Here is an 18894-nt window from a genome sequence, read left to right on the forward strand (position 1 = left end):
TTTATGCACCAAGAGCTTGTAACACTCCAAAGAGAAAGGAAAAATTGAAATTGCATCATATGACCCCTTTAAATCCAAGACACAGGGGTAAATCCAACTCAGGAACAAGGAACGAGGAATGACACACGAACACAACTTAGTAGACCCGACAGAAACAGACTGCACAGACTAGGACTAAATAACACAATAAAACATGAGGGAGAAACTGGGTCACGGGGAGCAAAACACACACAAATAGTCCATGGGCGTGACAGCATTGCATTTGGTCCAGACCAAAACAAGTGAACTAGCAGACATTCCTGGTGTGAATACACCCTTAAAACTTTGAATTTCTTAACTTAAAAATGAATGTAAACGACGTATGCGCCTGCTGACGCATGTGCGTTTTCAATGTAAGCAGCATCGCCATGCATGTGTCGTTTACATAAAGCGGAAGCAATGCCATGTGCATGTGTCGTGATACTGTCTCCACAATGGTGGCGTGCCACAGCAGACGGGATGAGGATGAGAAGAATTGTTGCATAAAGTCGTTATTTTTGTTTTCTTTGCGCACAAAAAGTATTCTCGTCGCTTTGTAAAATTACGGTTGAACCCCTGATGTCACATGGACTATTTTACCAATGTCCTTGCTACATTTCTGAGAAAGCTCTCAGATTTCATCAAAAATATCTTAATTTGTGTTCCGAAGATGAACGAAAGTCTTACAGGTTTGGAACAACACGGAGGGTGAGTAATTAATGACAGAATTTTTGGGTAAACTATCCCTTTAAAACTCATCAACCACATAGCAACATTACAGCAACCATTCACAAAACCTTTGCATCATCAGGGTGGCAAGTACAACTCGCATTTATCTTCAGAGAAAGTAAAACAATAGCTATTACTAGTACCTTTTACGAAAGGAAAAAAAAAAGAAAGCGGGAAAAAAAAAAAACAGCAACATGCCTGTCAACAAAACAAAAGAGGAATAAAAGGAACGAAGAGGAATAAGCTGTCTACTTTTGTAAATTAATGATTATTTTTCTTGTTGGGTGAAGCATTTCTTTAAATCTTTAAATTATTTTTTGGTCCGTCACTGTCATGAATGTCATTGGAAAATCATCAACGCCAAATGTATCTCTAGGGAAATCTAGATTAGAGCTCACAGAAGACTAGTGCACAATCATGTAACATTTCCGAAACATGATAAACAACACGACAGCCCTAAAGAAAGCCTGTCCTGAAAATAATACAGTTAGTGTCCAAATATATAAGGCTGTGACAGGACTTAGAACATCCGAACAGATCTCCCCTTAACTCAGATTGACTCCGGACAGCTCTAGTAATTTGTTTGAAGAGGTTCCAAAAGGATTAACATTTTAATCCCCAAAATATTTTTAATCTGTGCTTGTGTGATTGACACGCTCATAGGGTCACCAATATATTCAAGTGACATTCAGACTTGCAGTGACTTGATTTAGTCAAAAACTTGAAAGTCCTTGAGTGGCCCAGCCAGAGACCGGACTTGAACCCAATCAAACATTTCTAAAGAGACCTGAAAATGGGCAACTGGCTGTCCTCATCTAACCAGACAGAGCTTGAGAGGATCTGCAGAAAAGAATGGCAGAACATCCTCAAATCCAGGGGCCGGTTGCACCAACTGTGTTTAAGTTATCCATTGAGGTATAGATATTGGACTGGCATCAATATCGTCAGATACTCAAGGTTGCAATATCGCTAAATCTGTATCTGTATAGCTATAGCTATATACCTAAAGGGTCCGTATTGGTGCCTTAAAGACATTAGTACCTATACCTTCTAAAAAAGGTAGGCTACTGCCCCAGTAACAGTTTTTTTTTTTTTTTTACATTTTCTGTGATACTGTACATAGAGTACATCAAATATGATAAACCTTAGCTCAAATGCACCTTGCTGATATGCAAGAATCAATTAGGTCTGAGGTCTTGCGCATCAAACAAGTACAGTTTTAAAGTTTTGGTGTAATGGACTTTCAATGGATGGACATTGAAAGATGACGTTTTAACAAAAGTATCTAGTGTTTCGAAGATGAACTAATGTCTTGAACAACATGAGGTTAAATGATGACAATTTTAATTGGGTTGATGGAATTTTCCGGCTTTCCGTGTTTTCACTGTTATAAGGTAAAAGGCGCTATTACACATATTCTGAAAGAGTATTAAATATCTGGATCAAAAAACGGCAAAGAAGAAGCAGAAACACGTGATCGTGTTTGTAAGCAGATGCATATCTAAACAAACAATCATCAAACAACATATAAATCAAAACGTTACCGACCCAGGAAGTGGTAAAGGAGTGTGAAGCTTTGGGGGTGTTGAAGAAGCGATCTATTGCATCTATGTTTTGATCATTGATCCGAATCTGATCCGGATGTAGTCTTTTACAGAAACACAATTTTCTCAGCCTTCTGTTCAAAATGTTGCTTTTTTTATGGAACTTACCCATATTCAGTTGATGTTAAAAACAGAATGCTAGAATAAAATGGGTTTTGTTCTTTCTTTTGACATATTGCATGTTAGATAGCCATGCAACAAAAAATACTAGGGGCCAAGAAAGTTTGTGAAAATGATCAAAAATGCTGGCGGTGGCTGTTGCAATACTGGCGTCCAGAGTTCGAATCCCTATCTCTCTCCCACTTCGCTTCCTGTCAGTTCTGATATGTTTTATCTTAATAAAGGCAAAAATGCCAAAAAATAAATCTTAAAAAAAAAAAAGAGAGAGAAATGCTGGTGGGGAAAGATATAAGGGCCTCAATACTTATGGCAATTTGATATTTCAGATTTTATTTATAATTTGCAAAGTTATCCCAAATCTGTTTTTTTCTTTGTTATTATGGGGTACCGTGTGTAGATTAATGTGGATAAAAATTATTATAAATGTTGACAGAAATCACATGATGTAGCAGTATTTGAAAATCCTCTTCCAGAAAATCTATCTAAAATGCAGATGACTCATGTTGCACTAAACAGATTTCCGCCCAATCAAATGATCTCATTCTGAGAATGTCCCTCCACCACGCTCATGGTCCATAGCTAAGATGTCACCAAAGCCTATCTGCCTTTTTCCTGCCTGGATGCTGACATGTTCCGGTCTCCGTAGAAATCCATGTTAAAATGAGGTAAAAAGATGGACTGAATTAATTAAATTGAAATTAAACTTTTTATATAAGTAAATATACAAATGTGTGCAGGGTGTTGTTGTTAGCTGCCACAGTAACAGCAATAAACTTAAGAAATTCCTATACAGTGCTTGTTTTATGTCCGGCAGTGTATGCGTTGCATTCTATGTCAAATGCTGACAAGAGAAAACGTGATGAAAGTATGGTGCCATTTACTTTTAAAACCATTTTTATAGGTTAAACGTAATATTGTCAGTTCGGAAAATGTGTTAATTTGACGAGAAACACCAGAGAAAATGTAAAGCCTCAACTTCCTGTTCCAATAGGAAATGTGGATTTACAATAAATAATCAAATAAATGTAGTCCGTTTCTCACACAATGCTAATTTATGGCTTCAGAAGACTTAAGCCCCATTAACACCAAGAATGATAACTATAAAGATAACGATATTAGCGTCCACACCAGCGAACAATATTGTCTGTTTATTCTAAGCGCACGCTCGTTTGCCGCTTTAACTTCTCGAGCTCGTTACAGCAGGATGGATTCTGATTGGCTGTCAATTTTTTTTATCGTTCATCAGCTGGAGAAAAATCGTTTTGAAAGTGATTCCAACGATATCGTTTCTCTTTGCCTTTATCGTTATAGTTGTGGTGTGGACTCTGCTATTCTTTAATATTGAGAACGATTTTATCGTCTGTTTATTCTAAGCGCACGCTCGTTTGCCGCTTTAACTTCTCGAGCTCGTTACAGCAGGATGGATTCTGATTGGCTGTAAATTGTTTTTATCGTTCATCAGCTGGAGAAAAATCGTTTTGAAAGTGATTCCAACGATATCGTTTCTCTTTGCCTTTATCGTTATAGTTGTGGTGTGGACTCTGCTATTCTTTAATATTGAGAACGATTTTTAGAACTATATCTTTATCGTTACCTTTATAGTTATCGTCCTTGGTGTGAACGGGCCTTTAGACAGCATGAGTCATTGTATTGGCAGAGAAAAGTCTTGAAAAATTCTTCAATGTTCAAAGTCAAACAAGTTTGGAGTGACATGAGGGTGAGTAAATGATGACAGAGTTTTCGTTTTTGAGTGAAGTTTCCCTTTAAAACAGCACTAATGAGTGTAACACGCAAAAACATAACCCTCTTTGTTGCCTTGCTGACAGAGCTGACCACTTACAGTGATCGCATTGTTGTATTCCCGCTTTCCTTCACTTTCTCCAGCTCAGTTCTTCACACAGTCACAGCCACTGAGGAAATCCACTGGCTTCACACATTACACAATTGTTCATTCAGCTGGAGACAGTGACAGTGGGGCTCAACGAGCAACCACACACACAATCTTTCACTACACCACACACATTTACGACACACACAAAGCCCTGTGTGTAACCTTAACCCAATGCCGGACCAGTAGTTCGGTTTTCTCAGGTTACGCGGCCCATACAAACACAACACTCAAGTGCATGGCCTCCAAGAGTGCTTTGCTCTGCCAGCTCTCACTCATTCACTCTCTCTGTCTCTCTGACTGCTGGCTAATAATCCAGGGCCCTTCAATGATGAGTAAGCCAATCTGCTTGACTGCAAAGTCATAGGGAATAAAAGTGCTGGCACAGTGTTAAAGCACAACCAGGCCAAGACTGGTCACCTACACGCACCATGGAAAATCATTCAAGGGTATCATAGTTTGGATAGCAGAAATGCTTTAGCCAAAACACATTCGGTGCAGAACAAAACACAGGCTTTAAGGAAATACTGCAAATATTTTCTAGCATGCTCTGTTTTTAAACAGGAAAACTACCCTTGACATTGTGCAATGTGAACGGAACAAAACAGATGAATCAAACTTTAGAATCATTTTTTATGTTCTGGGGGGGGAAATAAGTGCGCAACACCAGTGCTGACAATGTTAGGCTGTTGAAAGTGGTTGCCAGAGCATTGCTGTTCAGTTGCTAAATTGTTCTCAGTGGTAGATGATATTCTCGCACCTACATATAGCTTTGTCCTAAAAAAAAAAAAACGTAAGCACTAATGATAAGAACTGAAATATTTTCTTAAGAATGCTCAGGGGGTTGCCTTCTAATACAACAAATACAATACATGTACTTTTTAAATAAAGTTTTAAATGATAAATTAATCTATTTATTAATTTTTAAGTAGAGACACCTTAAAAAGGTTATTCATGGGTGAAATGTGTTTAGTTTAACAACATATGTAGCTAGATTAGTTTAATAATTAGTGAATCTATCAATTTTAACCATCATTGGAGAATTTACTTGCTGGTAACTATCTGGCAACCCAGTAATTTGACATGGAAGAAAATACTGTAGTAGTAATATGTATTAAATATTATAATAATTAAGTATTATAAATATTGAACATCTTACCTTTTAGGATTTAACAAAGTAGATTTCAAATGTTATTTATGATGAATACAAATTATAAATGGATAAATACAAAGCAACATTTTCAAAGTAAGAAGAAAACAATAGGAACTAAGAATTTTTTTCTTAATAATATTTTATAAGTGCAGCTCTAAGTCTTTAATTCAGTGCAAGTCTATGAGATTTTTTTTGATCACCTGGGGGGGAAAATGCAATCGATTGCTTAGAAAATATCAACAAATCTCTCATCAGCAATTTATGTTTTGATTGCTCGAGTAACTCGACCAGCCCAACCGGTCTAGATTAGCTCAACCACTAGCGTATCCATTACCCAACCAATAGCAGACAGGAGTACCGTTTGGAGCAACCCATTTAAAACTTGCAAAATGTGTTATTTTTGCTATATTATTTAGTGTCATCCGAGTCACAGAATTTGCACACTTCTTTAAACCAGATGCACAGCCTGTCAACCTAAACAACCATTTCTGCTTATGAGACACTTCCACAAAAAACAGTGTCTTAATATGTATCTTATGTTAACCTACCTCTCTGCTGCACTGTATTACACAACCTTCCTGGATCTTTCTCAACCACAGTTCAAAGTACATTCTAACTCTGCATGAGCAAGCCCGTTACACCTTTTAATTCAAACAACTCGATCCACCGATCCGTCAGGCAACAGACAGATACTGGAACAAAAGCAGGCAGAGAAAACAGCTGTTTCAGATGAACCGCTGACCACAAGTGCAGCAGGCACCTGCTGTGCTCTTCCATGGAAACACATGCAGGATGAGATCCAGGCCGATGGATCTATGGTCGACTCTCACCTGCACATCTCTGCAAAGGCCAGGAAATTGAGTTTCTTCATCTTCTTCTCGCTGAGCCAGTAGCCCACTCGTCTGCCTCTCAGGAAAGTCTGCATCTTCAGCTTCTGATGGCCAGATGTGACAGCAGTGTCACTCCAGTGAAAACAGGAAACGGTCTTCGTATAAAACCCTGTTGAACCAAAGCCAACAGAGATTTTTATCAGAACCTTCAATTACAAACCTTCATGAGTGTTAAATGAACAGCAGCAAAAACTGTACAATAAACAGGCTCAAATGTGTCTGTAAATGTACAAAACAGGTTCCATCCAAACCAGTGCTCAAGTTGGGCTGTGAATCTCCATGGCTTTGACAAGAAACCTAGTCAACTTCCTAGCTAAACTGATTTTAAACATCAGATGCGTCATATAAAAGTTTTAATGTTCTATTAAAACATTAAATTCAAAACATCATGGGAATCAAAGGTTTGATTCAAAAGTGTGATGCATCAAAGGCAAGTTCAAAAATTGGTTTTGATCATGCAAAAAATGCACTATATATTCTGTTTCAGACAACTGAACCATTCAAAAATCTGATGCAAATGTGCAAAAAAGTTCAGTTTGAATTTTGGATGCATCTTTTTTCAGTGTTATTAAACACACACACAAAAGAAGATATTTTGAAGAATGCGGGTAACCTCACAGTTGCTGGTAGCCATTGACTTCCATAGTACTTTTTCCATACTATGGAAATCAATGGGTACCGTCAATTGCTTGGTTACTAACAATCTTCAAAATATCTTCTTTTGTGGTCAACAGAGGAAAGAAACTTGGAACGACGTGAGGGGGAGTAAATGATGACAGAATTTTCATGTTTGGGTGAACCGTCTTTTTAAGATTTGATTCAAACATCCAGTGCATTATATGTGAATTCAAAATGTTTGAGAGTTTAAACATTAAATTTAAGAATTCTACTCATAATTTGCCATTGCAAGTCCAGACATTCAAGTCCAACATCCATGAATCATAGAAAGTCCGAACGTGCATAGCCTATTTAAACATTCAATGCATCATGTGCGTGTTCAATGCAGCATTTGCAAGTTCAAACATATCTTTTTTTTAATTACTCACAACAAGCATTTGCAAAAATTCCATTCACAACGTGGATTTAAAATTTAATTTAATTATGCGAGTTCAAACATTGAGAGCATAAAGGACGAGTTCGGAGCTTCAGTCTAAACATAAATCAATGCATCAAATGCCAGTTAAAAGGTTCTAGTTGAATAATCGACAAAAAGTTGTAAGTCTGAAGATTCGAACATTCGATGAATCACATAGCAGGTCGACTGTGATTGGAAGATTCGATGCTTCAAGAGAGAGCTGAAACTTTCCGATCGTTAGAAAGCGCCGTGATGCCCACCAATGCTGTCCAGGAAGGCAGCTCACTAGGATTGAAGACACAGCCCATGATTCTCTTCTGGTTTAAGTCTTACTCTCACTGCATCATTGCTTCAGAATAGAAATACAGCTGAATCTGCCCTTTACATATATTCTGCTCATTTTTGAAAACAGAAAGCAATACTAGAGACCCCGGAATGGACTCGTGAAATCCGCCATAAACAACCCATTCAACAGCAGCGCAAACAAGCTAGCACTCCACCTACTTTCAGATTCAGATCATCGCAAGTCTCACTGATGGATGTCAGAAATCTTCAAGTCGTGTTTTCTCCCCTGTGGACACACTGAAAGAGCAGATGCAGCAGGGTAAATACCTGTCTAGCGCATGTTTTTGGGCTCCGATCGGATAGCAGTTAGCTAGCTGGAAGGCAGTCTGGTCTCCATGACTCGTGTTGCTGTCTGTCTGTCTGTCGCTGAGACTGAGAATTAAAGGCGCTCTGGTGATGATCAGATGGATCGAATGCGATCTGCTCTCAATCCAGACACCTAGAGAGCGAGCACAGCCTCCTCCTGAGGTGGGGCTGGGCTCAGTTCAGTCCGGATCGCGCGCGCGTGTGTATGTTCCTCCTAAAGCATGACAGGTTTGTGGCGCCGCTGAATCCGCTGTGAATTATGCCGCAAGGGGGCGCCAGTGCAACGCAGTCTCTCTCCATGAGAAGTTCATGTCCGACCCGTCACTCGTGTAGTTGTTTTTGCGCTGATTTATGTTTGAGAATGAAATGGAAAATATTTGTTCAAAGTGTCTTATATAAAAGTTGACCGTTATAAATCAGGCTTTGTAAACAACAGGTGTTGTATTTATTGTATACAAAATAATAAAATGTCCTTAGTAATGTTTGATCTTAAGATCCTAAAACAGATGAAGTTATGTTTCGGTGTCTGGATATGTTGGGTATATTACTTACAAAAAATTGGGTATAAAAACTTACAACTCATCTCATTCACAATAATAAAAATCCTCTCTAGGCAATATATTTATTGTATTAAATTATTCGAACATAATAAATAGAAATATACAAATGTTGAATATATAGGCTATATATAGATATTCAACATTTATAATAATTGGAAATGTTTATTGATGACTAAATTAGCATATTAGAGTGATTTCTAAAGGAACATGTGACACTAAAGCCTTTTTAAAAGAAAATAGCTACTTTAATTGTAATAATATTTCAGAATATTACAATATTTTACTGTATTTTTGATAAAACAAATGCAGCCTTTGGGAAGCATAAGAGAATTCGTAAAAAATAACAAAAAAATAAAAAAAACAGACCCCAAATTTTTAAACAGTATTTATTTTTTAAACATTTTAAACATTATTTTATAAATAGAATAATAACTTACAACTCATCTCATTCACAGTAATAAAAATCCTCTCTAGGCAATATATTTATTGTATTAAATTATTCCAACATAAATAGAAATATACAAATGTTGAATATATAGGCTATATATAGATATTCAACATTTATAATAATTGGAAATGTTTATTGATGACTAAATTAGCATATTAGAGTGATTTCTAAAGGAACATGTGACACTAAAGCCTTTTTAAAAGAAAATAGCTACTTTAATTGTAATAATATTTCAGAATATTACAATATTTTACTGTATTTTTGATAAAACAAATGCAGCCTTTGGGAAGCATAAGAGAATTCGTAAAAAATAACAAAAAAATAAAAAAAACAGACCCCAAATTTTTAAACAGTATTTATTTTTTAAACATTTTAAACATTATTTTATAAATAGAATAATAAACTCAATTAATGTACTACCATGAAAAAAAATTATTAAATGTACTACCATGATTATAACTACAAGTGCGTCACAAATGTACTTTTTTTTACAAAAACAAAATTATACTTTGTGCATGAGATTTTTTTGCATTGCAACAGGAAACTGAAATATCTTTATTAAAACAAAATATTAATTAAAAAATATATATTCTTATATAATATAAGAATATATATTCTTACCTTTAGATTTTGGAGTGAAAGACTACAATATCTTGTCAGTTTGCATTTTGTCATTATCAGTAAGCAGCTGAACAGTATGATAAATCCTGCCCACATGTGCTTTAAATAAACACAGAAGACACAAAAAAGCAATAATACACCAGGAAGCAGATGTTTAATGCTTGTATGTTTGTACAGCTAACATTTCATTGAAGTGCTGAGTCGAACTGGTACACAAAAATAAAGGCACTACGCACAAACTTAATACACAACACGAAGACAGGAAGCCCATTATGTACAACATAAAAATATAGCATTTTCATAATCTTTGGGACTATATGTACAAATGTTTAAAAAATGTATTTACAAACACTCAAAGCACATTTACTGGTGAGGATATGGATATATCATTTAAGAGAATATGACGTAAAAAAGCAGAAGTGCTTCCGACAGCGATGCACAGGTCATATGAACAGGTTTATTTGTGTTTAGGGCTCATCAGCATCTGACAGCAGGACTGGCGAGGAGGCCCAGGATGGTGGAGAGACAGTGGAGCTTCTCTTTGACCAGCTCTGGTAACTTCTCATTCTCTTTATACCTGAAACAAAGAAACAAAAAACATAAGAATTCAGAACAGTATCTCTGCCAGCATTCATTCTTAAACACAACATAAAATCAAAAACAGGCCTCAGTTACAGTCTTTTAAATGTCCTTGGCCTTGTTTTGCAATTAACAAAATTATATGCAATTGGATTATGCAGTATAGAAGTTCCATACATTGCAAATGCAGTTTAATATTTGTTTCTTAATAACAAGCTGTACCTGGTGATGTGTCCATCAGGGGAAGTAAAAGTGATGCAAGAGACGCCAACTTGGACCATCAGCTGGGATCCATCATTAAACTGAACGCATACCTCACCAGTAGTTAACTAAACATATAAATAAATAAACACACTTAAATGCTACTACTATTACATACATACACACACACACACACACACACACACATACATATATATATATATAATTTAATTCATTAAAAATATTTTTATAGTATTTGACAGATAATGAGATATAATAAACACAAATAAATAGTGATAATGAATAATAAATGACAAAAATACTAACACATCAATAAGTTAAATAATAATAATAAAATTATAAGTAATTTTTTATATACATATATGCAAAACACCGTTCAAAAGGTTGTGAACAGTACAAAAGAAATGGATACTTTTTGAAAACAAATAGCAGTGTATACATAAACACACACAGTTCCTTGTTTTCAAAAAGTGTATATATGTGTGTGTGTGTGTGTGTGTGACCCTGGACCATAAAATCAGTCATAAGTAGCATGGGTATATTTGTAGCAATAGCCAACAATACATTACATTTTGTACAATACACAAAATTATCGAGCTTTGTTTTATGCCAAACATCATTAGGATATTAAGTAAAGATATTTTGTAAATATACAGTGGGTACGGAAAGTATTCAGACCCCCTTAAATTTTTCACTCTTTGTTATATTGCAGCCATTTGCTAAAATCATTTAAGTTAATTTTTTTTCCTCATTAATGTACACATATTGTCCAATCCTAACAAACCATACATCAATGGAAAGCTTATTATTTATGGATAGCTTTCAAATGATGTATAAATCTCAATTTAGTTAAAAATTGACCCTTATGACTGGTTTTGTGGTCTGGGGTCACATATATATTACACACACTCATTATTAATTAGAATTATTTATCTAAAAATAACAATTAAAAAAAGAAAAATCTTTCTAAACTATCCAGTCAAACACTTTACCTGAGAGGCCCAGCCAATGTTAGGCACAAAAATGGACTTGAGCACCTTTCCTGTGTTAACGGTGCGTTCATCTTTGCCTGATTGGGGTGAGCTGCCTTTAGCCACACTAGCTGTGGTGAAGTCCGATCCCGCATAGGAAATCATCTAGAGGGAAAGACATAAGATACTGAATGAAACATTTCATTTCAAAGTGGGACGCACTTTGAAATCCCAAAACTGATGTGCTTTGGGTTAGTGTGCATGCATGACGTACTGATGGCATGATGTGGGGGGGCTGGGGCGGACTGAGGCACACCTGAGCCACCTCTGCAGGTGCTGCTGGGCAAGACTCAGACGAACACGGAGGCTGAGAAGCTGAAAAGGCTGGATTGGTGGCTCTCCTGGTGAAGAATAAGATGGTGAATGAGAGACGAACTTCATGCATGACTTTTAATCTCAGCCAAGAGGGTTTTTAGCTCTGGTGACAGATTTTAAGCCTCACCTGCCGATAGTGATGGGAAAGAATGGAGTGTTTTTAGCGCTTCTCTGCTCCTCGGCAGTGATGGCCGCTTCCAAAGACAGACACATTCGATGCCCCTGAGAAAAACACCAAAAAACAAGTTTGAATCTTGGTAGGGCTGCCACTAATGACTATTTTTATTTCGATTAATCTATCGACTAATTTATCGATTACTCATCTAATCTAAACGATTAATTTCCCACACAAAAAAAATTTTTTTACTTAAGAATATTTTATTAAACTATATTTTATTAACCCAAATGAAATCCAAATTTCTATGAAATCCTTTTTTTAAAGCAAAAGTAAAGTGCATCCATCTCATAGTCCAAATTACTGAAATCAAATTTCAGTATTATAGTGTAAGAATGACAATATATCCACGTGTTCTAGTCTACTAATAATAAAATTACAATAAAAAACACTTTTTAAAGGAGTATTTACCAGAAATGTTATTTACCAGAATTTATTTAGGAGAAAAATGTAAATGTGCAGTATTTCTGAAAAAAAAGAAAAAAACTCTCTCTTCTTTTTTTTTTTTTTTAATAAAATCAATTAATTGGAGATGCTTTTGATTATTAAAATTTAATGGAACCATTAAAATGGAATCCCAAAATGAAGTCGAGGATTTTTAAAAATCGAATAGTCGAATAAAATCGACGAATCACAACAGCCCTAAATCTTGGTTAGCATTGTAATAGCAGGAAGAGCAATGTAGCAAGCAGTACCACCTGACCTTTGAGAGTCCCAAAATAAACATGCAAGCATTGAATGTGCACATTAATGTCATGCTTTCACACAGTAGAAAACATGATGCATTGATGCAGTACCTCCTCAGAGAGCTCCATGTAGAGTCTGCACTCAGGACTCAGTCCGCTCAGCCCAACGTCACCCTTCACCGTATACGATTTCCCGTTCTTCTCCACCACACGCACCTGCTCGCTCGTCTTATGGGTTTTTGCGCCTAAAGGACGAAAACAAAAGATTCTTAAATCGGCTACACTCTGCACTACACACTGAATCATCTGTGTTGCTCACCATCGTAGAAGCACACCTCCAGGTCTGCATTAGGAGTGTTCTCCATCAGCATGCACTTGGCAAATTTTGTGTACAGTGTGACTTTAGGGGTCTTTGATTTCACCAACTGGACAAACTTCGTGGCATACTGATATTTCTTCCAGTATTTTTCTGCAGTAAATGCAAGCAAGTTTAATGCCATGCTTGTCATGTTAATAGAGTTAGCTGAGAAACGGTGTTGAATAATAATGAATATTTTAAACACTTTCAAACGTTTGTCATCACTTTACTGAAGTCTTGTGTGGTGCTGTACCTGGTAAGTCCTCATAGCTGCAGATGAGAATGTCTTCAGGGGGTGAGGGGGGGTGGTCCAGCACAGGGAAGCCTTTCCCTTCATTGGGCTGATACACTGTCACCTAACAACACAGTTGATAACAAAAAGAGCATATGAATTAGAGATTGTCAGATCTCTTTAGAATTTTTAATCATCAGGCTACGACGTTAAAAACAAAATATGCATTCTTCTTTTTGCCCTTCTTATTATTCATGCTACAACAATAATAAATGCAATATGCAAATCTGCTTTGCAATCCAAATAGATGAATTACAAAAATTATCTGAAAATAAAAATTTTTGATAAATCTTTTTTTTTTCTGAGATGGGCTGCACTACTGTTTAAACGTTAGGGGCCAGTAAGACTTGAAATTTTCTACTTATCAAATTTCCTGGCAAAAATGTAATACGGTTAAATAGTAAAAGTGTATTCAACATTGATAATAATCATTCATAGAAATGTTTCTTGAGCAGCAAATCAGCATATTAGAATGATTTCTGAAGGATCATGTGACACTGTAGTCTGGAGTAACGGCTGCTGAAAAGGTCATTTTTAAAAGAAAATTGATTTTTGATCAAATAAATGCAGTCTTGGTAAGAATAAAATACTTCTTATATATTCAGAAATCATTCTAATATGGTGATTTGGTGCACAAAAACATTTCTTGATATTAATGTTAAAAACAGTTGTTCAGCGTAATATTTTTTTGGAGACTGATACAATTTTCTTTGATGATAGATAGAAAGTTTCAAAGAACAATTTATTTGAAATATAAATCTTACATTATAACATTATACTTGTCCTTACAGGCACTTTTGATCAATTTAATGCATCTGAATACAATTCTTACTGACCCCAAAAATGTGTACAGTAGTATGTATTCCATCAATCACATTAAAATAATTATTGAGTTTTTAGTCCCTCACCATGGATCCATCACAGGATATCCTAAGTACTTCTTTGACTCTCTCCTGAGCTCCTTGTCCCTTCAGCAGCTCCATACACACCTCTCCAGAATCCAGGATACTGACCTAAAGAGGAAATACACACCCTGTTACATCATGTTCTAAATCAACAATTCTAGCTTATAACTTACAGGGCCCACCGCAAGCAACTTAAAGTGAGACGGGCGTATGGTTTCACTAGGCAAGACATAAATGGTTTGACTCACCACAGCGTTTTTGGTCTTTTGTCTAATAGGCTTGAGTCTGGCAGCACAGAGTGGAGGGAAGCTCTTCTTAGGGCACACTTTCTCCTTCTCTGTGTTTGCTTTGCCTTTGGAGAGGGGTTGACCTAGAAACGGTGTGTCCGAGTAGCCCTGAGATTCTGACACGTGTCCTGATCCAAACCCATCTTCCCTGCAGGGCCCTGGATTGTTGTGGGGGAAAAGGTTTGGTTGCTGCTGAGAGTGAAGGCCGCTGAGCTTGTCACTGCAGGAGGTTTGTGTCCTGACCGGCCCTCGTCCAGATGGGAAACTCCCACTGCTGCTGTGACTGCTCAGGTCTGCCGGCCTCTTGAACGGCTCTAAAAGTCAAAATGTTTTGAGGTTTAAAATGTCTCAATATGGAAATCTTTTCAAATAAGTCGTAATAAAGAGATACCTCACCCAAAAACAAAAACATTCTAGCATCATTTACCGATGTCCTTCTAAATCTGTATGAATTTCTTTCTTCCATTCAGCAAAAAAAGTGTTCTGAAGATTATTCACATTGATGTTTTCCATATAACCATAAACGCAATTTATATGTCTCAAGAATTATATTTCAAGTCTTATGGAGCTAAATAAAAACTTTAAGTAAAATCAAAATGTAAGTTACTAGGCTCTGGCATAGCTTTTAAAATCTCATTTATGTTTGCGTATATTTAAACATGACACCTCATGAAGTGCCAAAACAAGTTTGGCATCATTGATGTTAAACAGCACTGCTTCTCTCATGTTCCGTTTCTTAGAAAAATCTATGATATAGCTTCAGGAGATTGGAAATATAGTGCATGGAATACATACTGCATGGACTACTTTAATGAGGTTTTTATACCTTTATGATACTTTTGGCAGTGTGAATCAACATGTATTCTCATTGTACTAAATGAAAAGCATGGACACGCTACAAAATATCTCCGTGCTTTCACACTAGCACTTTTGGTGCGCACCCGGGTTCGATTGACGTCAGAGTTCGGTACTTTTGGATGATGTGAACGCCATCGTTACTAAGCAACGGGGTAAAACAGCTGTTGGCTTGATGAAGCAAACGAACCGCGGTTCGGACCCAAATAATATAATGTGAACACAGTCCAGCGGGGGCAGGGGGGAGCAATCGAACTCGGTTTCGGACCAAGCAATCGAACCAAGTGTGAAAGCACCCTATATTCTAGAGAATCATGGCCACAATTTAAGTAAATTAAAACAAGGGAACAGTCGGCACCAATAGCTGTTGCGTTACTGGCGTCCCGAGTTCGAATCCCGGCTCGAGGACCTTTCCCAATCCCATCTCCCTCTCCCACTTCTCTTCCTGTCTGCTCTACACTGTCCTGTCCTAATTAAAAAAAAAAGACAAAAATAAATATTAAAAAAAAAAAACAAGAGAACAAATTAGTACAACATGACAGTGATTTATATTAAATAAGGGAACTTATAATCAAACATGGCCACTAATTACGAAGTCATTCATTCTTAATTTATGGCCACAATATCTACTGAAGTTTTAGTTCAATTTAGTTACTGTTTTTGTAACTTTTTTCAATCTTTTTGTAAATTGTATTCGTTTTTGTGGGATTTTAAATATCTTTAGTTATTTATTTATTTCAGTTTTAGATGTTTTAGTACATATTTTAGTGCAAGTTAAACTAAATGAAAATTACAAATGTTTTCTGGGCAACTGGCTGAAATAAAATAACTATAGTATATTTTATTTGAAGTAATTTTGTTTCTCTTTCTCCACAGGTTTAGAATGACACAAGAGTGAGTAAACGATGCCAAAATGTTAATTTTTGCTGAAATATTCTATAAAAAAAGCTCAGAATTCTGATGGGAATATTACCATCACTGCTGAACCAGGCCTGCGATTGAGAATCAGGCATTTGTGGTCTCATTGAATGGGTGGATGTAGAGAAAGATGATCCCAGACTGAGGAAGAGGGGAGAAAAAAAACCCACAAAAGCACTAATTACAAAAAAATACTTATATTTATAATGTAATAATGCTGAAATGCAAATATGCCAACTGCACTCAATGCATTATTAAACTGTATTCATTTTTTATAGAATATATCGCACCGCCTCTTACTTTGCAGGCTGTTTTACAGGTGGAGAAGGCAGGCGCCTATGCTCAGAGTAGCCATGGGGCATGTTTCTGTAGCTGGAGGTTGATGGAAATAATCGTCCGGACCCTGGAAGCATCTCTTCCGAGTGGCATCTCTCCAGCTCCGCCTTCTGTGGAGTGTTGCTAAACCCAGCGCCGGATCGATCTGATGAATGAGCCCGTCTCAAGTAGCGAGAATGAGGCCTTCCGCTGTCAGCACCCATAGGAACTCTACCAATACCCATCCTTGATAAATCATCTTGCAAATGTGGCTGCCAATCTTGCCCGCTCTTAAAACTGGAGCTGGTGGAATGATGGGAGTGGCTGGGGATCGGCGCCATGCGATTGGGCAAGGGCTGTCCAATCACCTGCCTTGTTTTCCTCTGTAGCCGGCTGCTGCTGCTGCTATTGGTGGCGTTGGAGGCTGTGGATATGGTGGCTATGCCGCTGTCTATGGACCCTCCATCACTGCTCCCAGAGTCTTTGCTTACGGTGGGCCCGGTTTGAGTCATAAATGGGTGGTCCAGCACTGCGGAGAGACTGGGCCTGAGGGCCGGGTTCTTTTGCAAGAGCTGCTGAATCAGGTCCTGAGCTTCTGCTGATATGTGAGTGGGCATCTGATATTCTCCCAGAACCACCTTATTGAGGGTGTGTTTCACAGTGTCCGTGTCAAAGGGAGGTCTGCCTGTGAGGAAGGCGTAAAACATGCAGCCCAGTGACCAAACATCCGACTCCAGGCCGTGAGCGCTGCGTGTAGCCACCTCAGGTGAAATGTAGTTTGGAGTGCCACACATGGTGAAGTGCTTCTCACTGGGAAGCTTGAGCTGCGTCGCCAAACCAAAGTCTGCGATTTTAATGTTCATGCTGGTGGTGAGCAGGAGGTTGGACAAGGTCAGGTCCCTGTGCATGATCCCATGAGTGTGGAGGTACAGCATTCCCTTCACGATCTGATGCATGAAGTGCCTCGCTGTTGATAAACAAAAATCTAAATAAAAACTGAAAACAGTGTTTAAAGGCAAGACACAGCAATATCTTTGGCTGTAATTATGGCAAAGCTTTTTTTTTACGTTCTTCAATTTAAAACAAAATGTATTGATTTTTAGCATTTTGACTTGGATTATTTTAATATATTAATAATTGTTTGTTCAAAAGTGAGTAAGTGCATGAAAGTGAAGCACTCACCCTCTTCCTCGGTGAAAGGTTTCTTCCTCTCCTTCAGGTAGCGGCTCATCTCCCCATTGTGACACATCTCCAGAACCAGGTACACGTAATTACTGTCCTCAAAGTAATTGTACAGCTTGAGTCAGGAAAAAGAAAATAAGAGGATTCGTCAATATCTACTTTTTGAATGAAAATCCTTCAGGATGGCGGATTCCTCCAAATACTGCAAAATGCATAATATGCACAATAATATCATATTCCACAATTGCTGCATAAGTTATGCACATGCTGCATCTAGTTCTTTCTTCAATCCATATCTATATGACAGTATTGCAGTGCTGCTAGTAAGAAACATAAATGCAAAAATCTGAATTCTACTCATTACTCTATATTCTAATCTTATCAAATAATTTTTAATATTTTATATAATTTTATATTATCATGTCTATTAACGCAGTCAGGGTTTCCACAATTTTTGTCCAGTGGATTCCTGACATGTCCACAGCATTTCCAGTTATTTTAACGATTATTTATTTATTATTTTGTTTTAAATCAAATATCAAATACATTCACATTTAGTCATTTAGCAGGCGCCTTTATCCAAAGCTACTTACAAATGAGGACAATGGAATAATTTTATTTTATAATATAATAGAATTATTAGTGTTCTAATGTCTTCAATAAGATCCTCACAAAGACTGATATCGTTCTACTTCTAAACCACTAATTCTCAACATGTTAAAATGGCTAAAACAGCTACAAAATTTAAATATTTCTTTCTTGTTTATATATATAATTTCTTATTATTCACCCCCATTTTTTTGAACCAGGGTTCCCACTGTCTTGAAAAATCTTAAAAATAATTGAAGTGTGATTTCTAGAATTAGAAAAGTCAGGCAAATTAATTTTATTAATCTTATTTTATCTCATTTATACATTTTATTATAAATAATACTTTATATATATATTTATATACGATATATACACACCTATATAATACCTATATATATATAATGTTTAAAAGGTATATAAAAGTAC

The 18894-nt window shown here is 36.7% G+C and overlaps 2 protein-coding genes across 3 annotated transcripts in view; both read right to left on the reverse strand.

The window, feature by feature from the left end:
* Positions 1–8385, reverse strand: part of LOC107664466 (inositol-tetrakisphosphate 1-kinase-like) — a 63499-nt gene extending 55114 nt beyond the window's left edge. The window contains exons 1-2 of one of the 2 annotated variants that reach the window (XM_016455039.1): positions 8090–8385; positions 6343–6511 (exon numbers count right to left, since the gene is read on the reverse strand). In XM_016455039.1, coding sequence (XP_016310525.1) covers positions 6343–6437 — 95 coding nt within the window. In that variant the 5' untranslated portion in view covers positions 6438–6511; positions 8090–8385. Of the gene's footprint in view, positions 1–6342; positions 6512–7981; positions 8054–8089 lie in introns of those variants that run through there. The other variant, XM_016455040.1, reaches the window with a different exon arrangement.
* Positions 8386–9900: 1515 nt separating this feature from the next.
* LOC107664465 (serine/threonine-protein kinase PLK4-like) overlaps positions 9901–18894 on the reverse strand; it is a 10852-nt gene continuing 1858 nt past the window's right edge. Inside the window, exons 4-16 of the mRNA XM_016455037.1 lie at positions 17878–17992; positions 16681–17662; positions 16436–16521; positions 14569–14921; positions 14324–14428; positions 13377–13479; positions 13085–13234; positions 12877–13010; positions 12032–12126; positions 11804–11930; positions 11551–11694; positions 10559–10665; positions 9901–10334 (exon numbers count right to left, since the gene is read on the reverse strand). Of these exons, the coding sequence (XP_016310523.1) occupies positions 10235–10334; positions 10559–10665; positions 11551–11694; positions 11804–11930; positions 12032–12126; positions 12877–13010; positions 13085–13234; positions 13377–13479; positions 14324–14428; positions 14569–14921; positions 16436–16521; positions 16681–17662; positions 17878–17992 (2601 nt within the window). The 3' untranslated portion in view covers positions 9901–10234. The remainder of the gene's footprint in view (positions 10335–10558; positions 10666–11550; positions 11695–11803; positions 11931–12031; positions 12127–12876; positions 13011–13084; positions 13235–13376; positions 13480–14323; positions 14429–14568; positions 14922–16435; positions 16522–16680; positions 17663–17877; positions 17993–18894) is intronic.

This window comes from Sinocyclocheilus anshuiensis, unplaced genomic scaffold, assembly GCF_001515605.1.
Source record: "Sinocyclocheilus anshuiensis isolate Anshui unplaced genomic scaffold, SAMN03320099.WGS_v1.1 scaffold167, whole genome shotgun sequence".
Lineage (NCBI taxonomy): Eukaryota > Metazoa > Chordata > Actinopteri > Cypriniformes > Cyprinidae > Sinocyclocheilus > Sinocyclocheilus anshuiensis.